The 13,853-nt window shown below is 42.6% G+C and overlaps 1 protein-coding gene across 2 annotated transcripts in view; it reads right to left on the minus strand.

Annotated features, from left to right (window-relative positions):
- Positions 1 to 415: 415 nt before the first annotated feature.
- ASZ1 (ankyrin repeat, SAM and basic leucine zipper domain containing 1) overlaps positions 416 to 13,853 on the minus strand; it is a 33,170-nt gene continuing 19,732 nt past the window's right edge. For both annotated transcript variants that reach the window (XM_033162925.1, XM_033162926.1), the window contains exons 6-13: positions 13,649 to 13,783; positions 10,992 to 11,116; positions 9,992 to 10,067; positions 9,268 to 9,324; positions 6,906 to 7,018; positions 5,058 to 5,163; positions 3,092 to 3,205; positions 416 to 1,460 (exon numbers count right to left, since the gene is read on the minus strand). In XM_033162925.1, the coding sequence (XP_033018816.1) occupies positions 1,308 to 1,460; positions 3,092 to 3,205; positions 5,058 to 5,163; positions 6,906 to 7,018; positions 9,268 to 9,324; positions 9,992 to 10,067; positions 10,992 to 11,116; positions 13,649 to 13,783 (879 nt within the window). In that variant the 3' untranslated portion in view covers positions 416 to 1,307. The remainder of the gene's footprint in view (positions 1,461 to 3,091; positions 3,206 to 5,057; positions 5,164 to 6,905; positions 7,019 to 9,267; positions 9,325 to 9,991; positions 10,068 to 10,991; positions 11,117 to 13,648; positions 13,784 to 13,853) is intronic.

A 13,853-nucleotide genomic window follows, 5' to 3' on the forward strand; every position in this document is an offset into this window, starting at 1 on the left:
ACCCAGTACAAACCTTCAGGTCCAAATAAGTATTTAAATAAGGAAAAATGCTACTTAGGAATCAGGATGTAGGGTGTGTATGTAATATCATATCACAGAGTTGGAAGGGACCCTGAGGATTACCTAGTCCAACCCCCAGGAATGCAGGAATATAAATAAATTGAATCCAAATAGGCACATATAAGAATGGAGATTTATTTGACATAAAAATTAATTAAATTTACAAAGGACAGAAGCCCATTGGTTCTTGGTCAGCAAAACAGTGGAACAGAAAGAAGACAGCCAATCAAGAGGGGGGATTATGTCCCTTCTGGAGAGAAGGCACCTTCCAGGTTTGGGCTCTGCCTTCTAGAGAAGAGCCGGGTAGCTTTTCTGTTCCTGAGCTACTACCTGGGAGCAGCTATTTAAAAAAAAAAAAAAGATAGTGATAGACCCTAATACTCTTTGGTCCTCCACTCTGCATGCCTCCTGCTAAAGGAATGGACATGAGACAGAGTAGCAAGGCTGCCTCTTTCAGCCTCTCACATGAAGCACCTTGCTCTCTCTTTTGGCAGTCATTGAGGTGTTTCAGAGAAGGAAGAGACCATTTCCACCTTTCTGCCTACCATGTCTCTCCAGTTCCACTTTGGCCAACACTCAGGGAGAGTTCAGCACGCCACAGACCTAGCCTTCATCTCATGGTGCTCCATCTCTCTGCAAAGTGACTGAACAAGCCAGAGTCTGTTATAATGTCCCTCAGCAAGAGAAAACACAGAAATTGTGCAAGGGAGTTCCAGCAACTCCACCCAACATTCCTGCAACCTCCTTTGGAGGGATCCCCTATAATGCCAGCCAGCACCCATTATATGGGGACCAGTTGGGAAACTGCCCCCTTTGCCCCTTTGTTAATCTCTCTAGAACTCCTCACTGAACTATCTGCCTGGTGGCCAAAGCAACAATGGCCTCTCTCATCATTCACAAAGTAGGGGGAGAAATATCAGTTGCTTGCAGCCAGCAGTTTATCTATATCTGTTAAGGGAAGCCCTTGCTGCACATGTCTGGCTGTCCTGTGAAGGAGAACATGCTATAAACTGGCAATAAAGAAGAGCATAGTTTCCTGATTGGTATCTGGAAAGGAGACAGAAATTGAGCCAAGGAGAAGAGATTCTATAATTTAAAAAAATAAATGAAGCAAATATATGGAAATTACAATGCTTTTACTATTATAAAACTGACACTCCTGAAACCATGAACGTTAATACCAATTTAGCTACAATTCAAGATGTTGGAAAATATATTTAAAAGTTGTTTTATGTATGACTCCCAGCTCAGCTCTTCCTTAAAGTTAACTTCATGATAAAAATGGCACAAGCAGACCCAGCCAATGTTACTGCTACTATTTTAACATAAGGCTTCTTCCACCAGCGTTTTTCCACCCAAGGATGTATTCGGCAAGGGTCGTCTTTCTGTCCATCATGCAGCTGATAAAATTCATGGAAATGGGTGAAAAGAGAATGTTAGATGTCTACACCACAGTACACTATACTTTAAATTTAGATATTTATACGTCTAAGAATGTGATTTAAACAACAGCAATGTATATATATATGCAGAGGCTGCTTTCAAATCTAAACAATAACGTACTGCAACAAACCCGAAATGCAGTGAGCCTTGGGTTTGGGTGTTCCCCTCGCTTGAGCAGCCAGAAGATTACTCTTGACTTTTACTGTTGGGTCTTGCTTGCCCCACAGTTTGCTGTGTTGTTTGGACTTAGAATTGTGGTTACAACCAATTCATTTTTTATTTGAATATTGTATTCCTACATTACTGTACTCCAGAGCTTTCCAAACTGTGTCACAACACATTAGTATGTCAGCTGCAGTGTGTAGGTGTGTCGCGCGAACACTCCCCATGCTGCTTCCAGGGCTGGAAGGGGGTTAGTTTAACCTCCAATTTGCTAGTAAAACTGAATTACTATGCTGCAAAATGATGCATGTCTAAAAAGTGTCACCAACATGAAAAGTTTGGAAAGCTCTGCTGTACTCAGAAATTTACAACCCATAGTAATGGCAAAATTACAGCCTTGCCATTATATAAGAATTCAAAATACAACTAAAAACGAATTAACAAAACTTCACAAACCATTTCACATGTTGCTACTTGATAACAAAACAATAAAACAAAATCACCTCTGAGAATTACAGCAAATTAAATAATTACAAACAACCAAGAGAGAATAAGCAAACATACAATACACAAAATGCCAGAGACCAGGCAAAAAGAACCACTCAGTAGCCAAACTATTTCTTCCCCTTTTGTGGGATCTGTCCACTCATAGTGGGGCAGCCATGCAATCCAAACTACTACCTGTATCATCCTAATACAGTTCCATCTGCTCTTTAGATGGTTTTAAGTTGGCTCTGCAGATACTGGAGCCATAGGAACAACTTTCTCAGTCTCAATTCTCAAATGAAAAAACAAATAATCTGGCAGGATGGAGGGGTAAGAAGATGCACTTAGCTTCCAACTTCCACATGCTTCCACTTCTACCCTCCTATACACCAACTTGCTTCAAGAATCATGTTTTGGTTTATTGGAAATTTGAGTTTAAACACCAATATGCAATTTGTCACAACCAATAGTAGGAGAAACCACAATGAACTAAAACCGAAAGAGAATGCTTTCAAAAGTCCCCCTCCAAACAGCATTAAAATTTTGCTGATTAAACCCTCATTTAATTAACAATTTGTGCTTTAAGGAACCTATAAAACATAAACCAAATTATCAATTCAAGGCACACAATGGGAACTATACAATAATGGACTTTTGCTATGAGCAGCCCTCTAGCAATTCAGAGCACAGGTTTGTGAAACTTCCAGATTTCAAAATAAGCCGATTATATTTTACAATGACCCTCATTTCTATTCCTTTCCACTATTCCCCCCTCCTATATTGATGATTGGGATTGCCAAACATTTAATCTACAATTCAAAAACACTATTCAATGGGAATCTTACAGTTTATCACACTGTGTGAATCAACATGTACTAGAAAAGTTCCCCATATTTTGATAATGGTTTTGAATGCATTCTGTGTCTTACAACATGCATACCTTTTGCATGAGGCTTTTCAGTTTGGTAGCTTCTCCAGTCAGATCCTCAGCACTGGAAACAAGCTTTCCACAAACATCAGCAAGCTTCTGAGGTGGACTCCATTCTAGAACCAACTAACAAGAAATATTAACATTACTTATCTGAAATGTAGTTTATACACAACTAGAGCAGCATTTTTACACCACTAAACTCAATTCTGATCAGCTACACAAAGCATGTTTTTTGTAAGTTGATTTTCGGGGGGTGGGGCATTTACTGGTATCGTTGCGAAAATATCTTAATACCTTCTGTCTGTTATAATGGCAAAACAGTAGATAAACAATTCTTTGAACAAATATGGAATGGAAAATTTGTTGTGCCCTGCAACAGCTCTCTGATGTGTACAGAGGTATTCCAGCAATGGCTTAGTATGGATTAATATCTTTGCATTGGCCCAGGAAGACAAGGAATCAAGTGACCCTTGAAAGAAGTCTAATGCGGCAAATTGCAGTGGGTAAATCAATGCTGGCCCTATGAATGTGTTAAAAGTAGTGCCAGGTTAGGCCCAATACCAGTGTTGTGTTTTGTTTATATCAGCCACTGAGAATATAGACTAATCTTGGATACTTCCATATGTCAAACCAGAAAGAACCATCATGGTGAGTAGCCAATGCTCCATTCTATGTTTGTCATAGGATATATTAAACATTTGGTTGATTCCTAGCTGCATTCTAAGGGGGAAGCAGCTGATCTAGGAAGTTGGGAGAACATGCTGGAGCACTCTCCTCCCAAAGTCTGCTATGGTGCAGTCTACAGTATTTTGTATTGCTCACTAAATGTACTAGCTGTGAACCACTGTGGTGGGCTGACATACCTCTGACAGAGGTGATTGCGGAAAGAGCTGCGTATGTCGCTGTTGCTCTTGAGAAGTGAGCTATGATATGTAGCAGTGTTGGCAGGTGTTATGTATGGGCAACTCTTTTTTCCTAGGGAAATGGGGTGAAAATACTAAGGTTGTAGTGTCTGAAAGAAACAATACATTTAATATGTCCTCTATACAAGTCCAGCCTGCTCAGAGGGATGGGAAGACTTTTAACAGGAGCTTAACTCCTGTAACCTATGAAATAGGGCCTTTATCTAGGAGATAAAAGAAGAAGGGTTCAGCTGCATAGCTGGGAAAGGTGAATTCCAATACCCTTCTGGCTGATTTGATGGCCACCAGGAACCCTATCTTTAGGAATATGAGTCTCAGTGTTAGGGTCCTCAGCTGTTCAAATTACTATGCAGATTCCAGTAAGGGAAAGTTGTTATATGGGTTGGTTTAGCATGCTGGCTCCTCTAAGGAATAATTTAAAGTGAGAATGGAAGTCTAGCAGTAGGTGAAGCCCTTTAACTAGGATGAACCAAGTAAGTGTGCTGCTCCCATGAGCGCTGCGACACTTGGAGTTATGTATTAGAACTTCGTATTATAGGCTAGATCAGGGGTCAGCAACCTTTTTCAGCCGTGGGCCGGTCCACCGTCCCTCAGACCAGGTGGTGGGCCGGACTATATTTTTTTTGGGGGGGGGGGAAATGAACTAATTCCTATGCCCCACAAATAACCCAGAGATGAATTTTAAATAAAAGGACACATTCTATTCATGTAAAAACCCGTTGATTCCTGGACTGTCCACAGGCCAGATTTAGAAGGCGATTGGGTCGCATCCGGCCCCTCGGCCTTAGGTTGCCTACCCCTGGGCTAGATGAAAGGGCATTGACCCACTGCAGGATACCTCCAACACCAAATATAAAAAGAGAAAGTTGCTTCTCTAACTGTGTTTCATTGCTTTAAACAGAAGAGGGTTTGTTTAAAGAGGGCTATAATTACATGAGTTTTAAATCTAAAGTGGACCTTCAATATATTATATTAGACCCATTTTGCTCACATATACTATAAGCATGTTTGCATTTTTATTTTAAAAAATGTTAACAGCACCATATGCTCACCTTGTGAGCATCTGTAGGGAACTGATTAACCGCACTCTGCACAGCAGCTGTAAGGTGCATACACTGTTTGTTTAGTTTCACAAGGAAAGAAAGAAACTCGTCACCACTGTAAAAATGAAGTGAGAAAATAGTTACATATTCAGTTATACAGAAATAGTTAATACTCTATTTCAGGGGTGGGGAACACTTTTTAGCCCAAGGGCCACACTCCCTCATAGGTGCCTCTAGGGCAGTGGTGGCGAACCTATGGCACGCGTGCCCAAGTGGGCACGCAGAGCCCTCTCTGTGGGCACGCGCGCCATCGGCCCACTGGTCTAGGCCCTGCGGCGCGAGGGCGAGGGGGCCGGGTCTCCCGAGCGGCGCGGGGTCTCCTGAGCGGTGGCGCGTGTGGCGGCGGCATGTTTTGGGCCCCGCACTCCGCGAGGGAGCCCCGCAGCGGGGCCAAGAGAGAAACGCCGGGATGTGGAGGAGCAGCACCCGCACCGCCTGGTGAGACGGGGGGGGGGGGAGAAGGGGGCGGCCTCCCTCGCAGGGCTGGTGTTGCAGCGCCTCGAGCCACAGGCCTCAGGAAAGCTCAACAACTCTCCCCCATTATCCCCCGGATTGGCACTTTGTGATAAATCATTGGGTTTTGGGTTGCAGTTTGGGCACTCTGTCTCTAAAAGGTTCGCCACCACTGCTCTAGGGGCCACATGCCGGCAGTGGGTATAGCCAGAGGCAAAAAGTGGACAGAACTCTTACCCTTTGTACAGTAGGCTACATTCTAGCCACACAAGCCAGAAGTTTCCACACACACAAAAACCCCTCTCCATCCTACACCCACACATCTCTCACAGTTCAAGGATGCATTCCAGCCAGCCAAAAAGCACATGAGGTGGGATCACAGCAAGGCTGGTTAGGGACATGGCCTGAGCAAAGGGAAAGTAACCAGGTGGGCACAGCCTCTTCCCAAAGAGAGAGTCCCGAGGGCTGGATAGAGTTACAGGGCCTGAGGCACCTCATCCCTGCTCTAACACGTAGTAATTTTAAAAACAGAAGGTGAAACAGTTATGCAAATAGTAGACTTGCTCTTAAAATGAGGAATAACTATATAACCAAACTCATCATTCTATGGCTGCCGCTGGGGAACTTTACAACTGTACAAATCTGGGGGACTGTAATATTACATTTCCCACACCCACAGCAGGGGTTTTGATGTGTTTCCACCTACCTATATTTCGTTCACCTTGTGTCTGTCCCAGCAGGAGTTTAGATTCACCACTCATTTGTGTTTGTAGGTATTTGTCGCAGCAGTATATTTTGTAAAGGCCATGGTGTCACAGACAAATAAAATCAATCAACTACAGGCATCCCCCCACCCCTCGGTGTGTGTGACTGCACATATGCGCAGTGCTGGGAAAGAATTAAATAATGTAATCCACACCAGGAAATGGAGGGAGAGAGCTAAAGAGTCCTCATGGTTCGCAAGGAGACCCTCTCCAGAGTCCGAAGAGGACTTCGGTGAGGGCAAAGAAGAGACTGGAGGCGCAGTGAGGCTTTGTTTAGGATGAGAAGTCTCCTCAACTAACAGCTGGTGTGCAGGGTATAGCAGCAGCAGCAACTGTTTTCCCACATGGCCTCCAGCCGGCCCTGAGGCTTCAATCCCAGTTGTGGATATTTTTTGTACAGTATTTACTATCTGAATTGGAGTGAACGCTACATAGTGGGCATTTAAAGGGTGTTTAGAGAGTGCTCCCCACTTACGCAATTTTCACTTATGTGAGCAGGGTTCTGGAACACAACACACACTTGTTACCTGTACTACTACGAAAGAGTGTGTGTGTTTGTATTTCCATCAAACTGCTTTACCTGAGTTCCAAATTCACCACTCTGGACAACTCTTCCAACTTTACTTCTTCAATCTGCACTTCTTTAGCAGCACCTAAGATTTTCTGCTGATCTCTGGTATTCGTAATTCCAAGCTAAAACAAAAAAGAAAAGAAAATATCTAAACAGAGAAATTTAGAATAAAACAGGATTTTAAAAACTCAAAAAGCTTGGTATCAAGTCCACGAAGGCTACATTATGGAAGAACAAGTTTCAGCATCTTAGGGCTGAGCATCCTCTAACTGTATTACAATCTCACCAAGGTAGGTTCAATAAATATAATACATATAGGCAAATCCGTATCTTCCAACATATTTATTTGTAATTCCAAGCCAGAAGTTAAAACTTTAACTAATTTCCAAAGAAAAATAGAACTACTACACAAAACAAGAAGCATTTGCTTGGTCTTTTGATGAAGTGATTTGATTTAGGAAAGAAAAAAGTCTTTTCGTAAAAGGCACTGCAATCCAAACCCTCTTTATGCCTGGTTGGTGCTGCTTTGGATTTGGCTGGCTGGAGACAGGACCAATAAACCTGCAGCCCTGCTGTGCACAGAGGCCATAGCAAGTAGGTGGGCATGCCTGTGGCTGGTACAGCAATCGGGCCCACATTAGCCCTGATGAAGTCACACAATGTAGCAGCAGGACTGGTCTAGCCACTCCCCCTCGGAACACCTTATTTGGGGGCTTTTTGCTGCTGAGGATCCTACCTACAGCACTTCTACCCCCTTGCATGTTTGGCAGGCAGAAGGTGAGCTCTGCATTTGCAGTGACATTAGTGCCTGGTGTGCTCTGGTCCATGAGGTCACGAAAAGTCAGACATGACTAAACGACTAAACAACAAATCCAACCACTCCACACCAGACTTGTGCAATGGGGGGGTTGAATTGCTTCATAAGCCTCTTTTCCAGGTAACACCTGAAATTCCTTGGTTGAATTAATATTCACCATTCAGATCATATTATTTCCAAACAATTAACAGAGAGCTTTATAACCCTGTAGTTATAAAATTGTTTATAAATGAACACTTAAGCACATGGTTATGTACTAATACTGATTTATGTTACACCATGTAGACAATATGATCTCTTCCCCTGAAGGGAACAACAAAAAGGAATTCAAAGTACCTCCTTGCAGAAATGCCATCACATTTGATGTTGGCATCCATCTGCCCCGAGAGACAATGGAGGGAGTGAAGTCAAACAGCTGCATTAGCAGCACTGAAGTGACCTCCCTGGGGTGCCTAGGCAGTGTGTATGGAGGTCCTGGGCTGCCCAGGCAACGACCTTCCTATCAGCCTCGTTGATGTAGTCCAAAGGAAAGCACCAGCTTGGCTGCAGGAGTTGCCGGAAGGAAGCATACAAGACACCATCCAACTTTCTTACGGACTCCAGATTTGTGTAGGGTTTACTCCTTATCCTTTTTCTTCGTCCAAAGGTATCACACAAGACAGCGGAGGTTTAGGATCAGAGTTTTCCTTCTCCTAGATGAGCTACCTTCCCAGGTTCACAAGCCTCATATGCCCCTCACTTCCCTTGGGGTGTATGGGGTTTAAGGGGAAGGGGTAATACCTCTAGTGGGGGGGACACATCGTTCTCCTTCTGGGGTAGCTTTGGTCCCTACCCTCCACTCAGCTCTCACCTGTGGCTCCTAGAAGCTGTCAACATGCGACAGCAGCCACACCCCTGAAGCGGCTTTGACTAGCCAGCTAAACCAGATGAGGGAAGCTGATGGGTCTCAAACCCTAGGTGAGTTAGGAACTCCCCCTACATGAGAAGACAAGCTCTGGTAGATTGTGTAGATGAGACCAATAGTGGGACCATCAGTCAAGAAGGCAGTTTCTGCACCATCACTATTCTGTGAAGAACTTATGATTTTATTGTATCGTGTTGAACATATAGTGCCATGAACTGAAGAAGCTCTAGCAAAACCTGATTAACATCCGGAATTCAGGTATTCTGATCCATTTTTGCCAAGGGACGTTGAGGAGGTGCCTGGCTGTGGCCACCATCATGTATGACCATGTCTTGAAGCCTGCCTTGCAACCGCTCCCTCCTTTATGACTTTGCGCATCCAGTGGAAAACTATCTACAGCACTTTTTGCATATTTGCACTACGCCAGGACACTATCATTATTGGCAGAGTTGTGCCATTAGTTTACTATTTGTTCATAAGTATCTCCAGGCTGTGACATGCACGCTGCACTTTAGTATGTTCAATTGAGTAAAATCATTCCTTATATCTGCAAGCCAGTTTGGTGTTTTGGTTTTGTTGTATTAAAATGTACATCAGCATTAAAAATGTTGTGTGATGTGAAAAATTAGAAACATCTGCATTAAGCCAACCTGTGTAAAGTCCTTGTTGCCCATGGTCAAAAGCTCCCTTAAACCAATCTCTCCCTCCTGTATGAAACAAAAATATTTTATTAGAGGAAACACTGTAAATCAGAATGTAATAATCCACCCTCCCATATGCCTTCACCCAGGTCAATAAACCCAACTAAATATAAAAACCTTTTAAGGATCTTTACAGTGGATAAAACAAAAACTTAAAGCACAAATCTAGGTTAATATTCTGCACGATCCTACAACTTTTCTTTTCAGACATAAGTTCAATGTGCCTCAAGTGAGTGTTGTACTGAAGCCTAAATGCACATTCTCCAAAATAGGACAACAGAGAGGCAGGCATTTTTGGGCCATTTCTTCCTCCCCTTGCAACCTCTCACTCTCCCCCACCCCAAACCTGCTCTGAAAAGGAAGCAAGTGGCTGGGGGAAATAGCAAAAAATGGCCTCCTTTCTCATTCTTTTGACTGGTGCCTTCTGTCAGGGAGACACAACCCAACCCCGTATCTCATAGCTTTAATAAAACGCAAGAAACTATCCTGAATAGAAGTAGGAAGAATGAGAACTAAAGTTGACGTGACTGCTTTGGTCAAGCAGGAGCAAAAATCTGATTGGCCATTTTCCTTGCTCCTGCCTCACAATCAAACTGGAGTCAGTGCCCAATCCAGTGGCCCCATGATGATATTAGATCCAAGGCCATTATCCATATATGTTTTCAAAGCTTACCTTCAGGACCTCTGTTAAGTGTTCAAGCTCAAGGCCTTGTAAAAACACCTCCAGGTCACCAAAGGCTGCATAAGAACTATAAATATATTGGTTGATTATTATAAAAGTATAAATAACTGGAGCAAATCTAAGAAATGACACATATTCTGTGGCTGCCTTTAAAATATTGATTAAAAATATTGATTTAAATTCAGTTCCAGTATTAAAAAGCAGGCAAAAAAAACCCCTTATCAATAGCTAATTTGCGCATCCTTCATGCAATGGGTCTTTTTAATCGCACCAGAAGTTTTAAAAGACAAATACATGTTATTATTTATATCTTTGCTAAAAGAATAAAAATATTTCCCTGATCAGCTGGTTTTTTATAGCTGCTTAGAGGCAAAGGAATGAGTGAACTGTAAGTACAATACACAAATACCTTACTGTATCCTACAGATAAAAAAGAAGTTCAACTAGCAGAGCACTCTTGGAGAGGACAGTGGAAGAAAAAAATCTATGGTGGCAATCTAGGCCCTTCCAGTTCAAAGCAGCTAGGGTGGTTTCCCATCCCCTACATTCTAATTTCCTGCCACAGTTCCCTCCTAATTGACAACAGCTATGCAGTTTCCAACAATTTTCGTTATTTTTAAGAAGGGAAGGTGTTGGGGGAATGAAGGGGCCTTGGATCTTGCACAGCCAAGCTTGCCACTGAATCAATCACTCCTCTCCCCCTCCCCGCCCAAGACACTCATCCCACCAACATGTGTACATCTATGACCCTGGAACATTTTATGGGCATACAAATGGCTATGTAACTGCTGGAACTTCTCTCTAACAACAGAGCAGCTCTAACAGACTGCAGCTTGAATTTTAGCATCTGTTTAAAATGGAAGTGTTTTTAAAGGGAACTGAATTAAGTGTTTAAACGGTGCACTGTACTATGTTTAAACTGTCCAATGGACAAAGTTTTCGTAGCCGAATACTTTCAAAGTTAAATACATTAGTATTCGCTATTTTTTACCTGGTTTTCTGGCTTTTAAATGTACTGGGAACTGCTTTCAGAAGTTTGTGAATAGCCTCTTCTTTAGTCAGGTTGTTGAATTTTTCTTGGAAAGGGTGTTTACTCAATGTAAGTAAGCTAAAAAGCTAAGAGAATAATTAAAAATAAATTGTTAATATTAAATCAAGGAACAGATTGTTTTTCATGTTTACCAATAGGTCTGTTACACTGTTAAGTCCAACTGGAAATTCAGCTATAAAATAGTGAGAATGTGCAGAAAATTTTCTGCTCAGCTATCATGTTAGACTCCAGTGGTTCCCAATTAGGGGTCCGGGGACTCCTGGGGGTCCACAGAACACACCTGAGGGTCCACAGTCCCATCCCTTGCCTCCCCAACTAATTTTTTGTCATTTTTGCATGGTAATATCACAAATTTTATGGTCTGTTTTAACACTGTGCAATTTTTCAACATAGTAGCCAAAATCAGTTTTGAAATTACACCGCAATGATGATTTTGACATGGCAATACGCAGCAATGTATCGCTCCTCACGCAAAGGGGAACGTTGATCTCTGTGATAACGCCACTGATCTGAGCTGCCTTCCCTCACGCTGAGGGAAAACAGGGCAGCTAATTGCAAGACGCTGCCTTCCCCTCACACTGACAGAGAAGAGGGCAGCTGATCGCCCTCACTTCAAGGCCCCATGGCACTATCTTCCCCTGGCACCGAGACGTAGCAGCTTTTTCGGTCAGCAGGAAAGTAGCAGCAGCCACAGTGGATGTACATCTTTGTTGGCTGCCACCGCTGGCTGTCCTGGTGACAGCGGCTTGATGCACACACACACACACACACACACACACCCAAACCATGCAGTTCTTAGTTCGCTTCCTCTCCTCCCCCCCACCCATCCTACCTCAGCGGCTGCCCTTTCCCTCATCCCCATACCTGACCTGCACACACACCACCTGCCTGATCTCCGTGACTGCTTCTTCCCTCATCCTCATGCCTCATCTCCCTTTGCTTGCTCTTAAGTCTTTTTTTACTGACAATGATGTGTGCTGCCCCTCACTGCATTATTTTACTTTAAATGGAAAGTCACTTTTCTATCAAGTGTGTACAGTATGTTCTCAGTATTAATCCTTCTAAGTATGTTCAGCTTCAATTTTTGTTCCTCTTTGTGTTGTGGCAGTTGACCCCCGTTTCTTTTTCCAAATTAGCACATCAGTAGAAATAAATTCAGATTGTCATGAGTAGAAACATTATTCAAGCATGAATCTGAATGAAGATATACAGTAATTTCATAAATTATTACTAAGTGGCAGAGCATGTTTAAAAAACAGAAGGCAGAAGAACTAGCAAGGTCTGCCTTACAGATGATGTTGCTGAAATGCAACTACATGCACTGTATGACTACTTGCACCATACTAATATTAAATTAAGGGGACATGGTTCAAACCTTGCAACTTTTATACAGAGTGAGTCCTTTAAAAGAGGCTCCATGGATACAGAGTACACATGTTCCACGGGGCCTCTTTTAAAAGACTCACCCTGTATTATACTGCATTGCAGAGGGTTGGGGTCCCTTCCAACTCTACAATTCTATGAACCGAAGAATCGAACCATCTTTTTAAACAGAAAATCAGAAGAGGTTTACTTAGTAAGAGAGGTGACAAGAGTGCATGCTGACTGTGTGCCCGATAGACAAAACACTGAAGGGAAGGGAGCTCAAGTCTCAACATAAACTTCACTTTAAAATTTGCTGCATGTAACTGTTGTAACATTCTAGAGTGCAGTGCAGAATCTGGAGTGTGAGGTGACGTGCACATATAACAGAATAGGTTTTGAAAATAATCCCGTTTCATAGATACAGAAGCATCAAGAAAAGGTGCAATTTGGGCAGTGTGGAGGTGATGAACATATTGAATCTGAACAGGTAGGAATTTATTCATTGCTTACATGTCAGTGCATTTGTAGGCCAATGTCACTCCTTCTCCCTCTGCCCCGAAAAGGTAATCACAAGGACTTACACAGAACATCAAGGTAGACAACTGAGCTCACAAACATGAGCCCTCCTTTTTTCTGTTGTTTAGTAGTGTTGGGAAAGTGCAATGTGAAGCAAACAAAAGTTGTGTGCCCTTCCACTTGACAATTCTTTTCAATTGCAATACCATAGCACCCAGCATATTTTATCACCCAGCATCTCAGGTTACAAAGCAACCCTAGATTTCTTGCAGAATGCCCGGTGGTAGAAATCTCTTCATGTTGCTGTTCCAAATTCAGAATAGCAAACAAAATGCAGGATCATGGCGGGGTGGGAAATTTTTGTTAGCTCCAGGCACTCCGTGGTCCCCATCTGGAATGGGGTCTGAAAGACCAGGAAAATGTGTGGATCCAGGGAGAGCAAGGCGTAATCAATGACAATGTACAATATTGCATAATATTGTTGCTAATCTCGGAGCACATATGTTAAGGCATCAGCCTTGGTTTCCAACTTCCAGGCTTTGTGGCGCATGAACCAACATGAATAGCTTTAACTCTTTGCAGACTAGGCTTTTTATCACTGAATTATTATATCAGCTCTAATGTTTACTATGCCTCTAATGTAGGTGTAGAAAGTTAAGCAACCTATGAATATAAGCATTTCAACTCAAGTCTTGACACCATACATAAAATAGTACCTCTGAATGCTTGTTGCTCTTAGCAATCTCTCCTGCTGTCAGTCCATCTTTGGTCTGTATTGATTTATCAGCTCCCAATTCGAGCAACTTGAAGACTACTTTTTTATGACCTTGGCGTGCTGCCCATGTTAATGCCTGTAACAAGGCATTAAGTTGTCTTTATTAGGTAGTATGTACTTTAAAACTGGATAAAGAAAGCGACTGC

This window comes from Lacerta agilis, chromosome 10 (genome assembly GCF_009819535.1).
Source record: "Lacerta agilis isolate rLacAgi1 chromosome 10, rLacAgi1.pri, whole genome shotgun sequence".
Classification (NCBI taxonomy): domain Eukaryota; kingdom Metazoa; phylum Chordata; class Lepidosauria; order Squamata; family Lacertidae; genus Lacerta; species Lacerta agilis.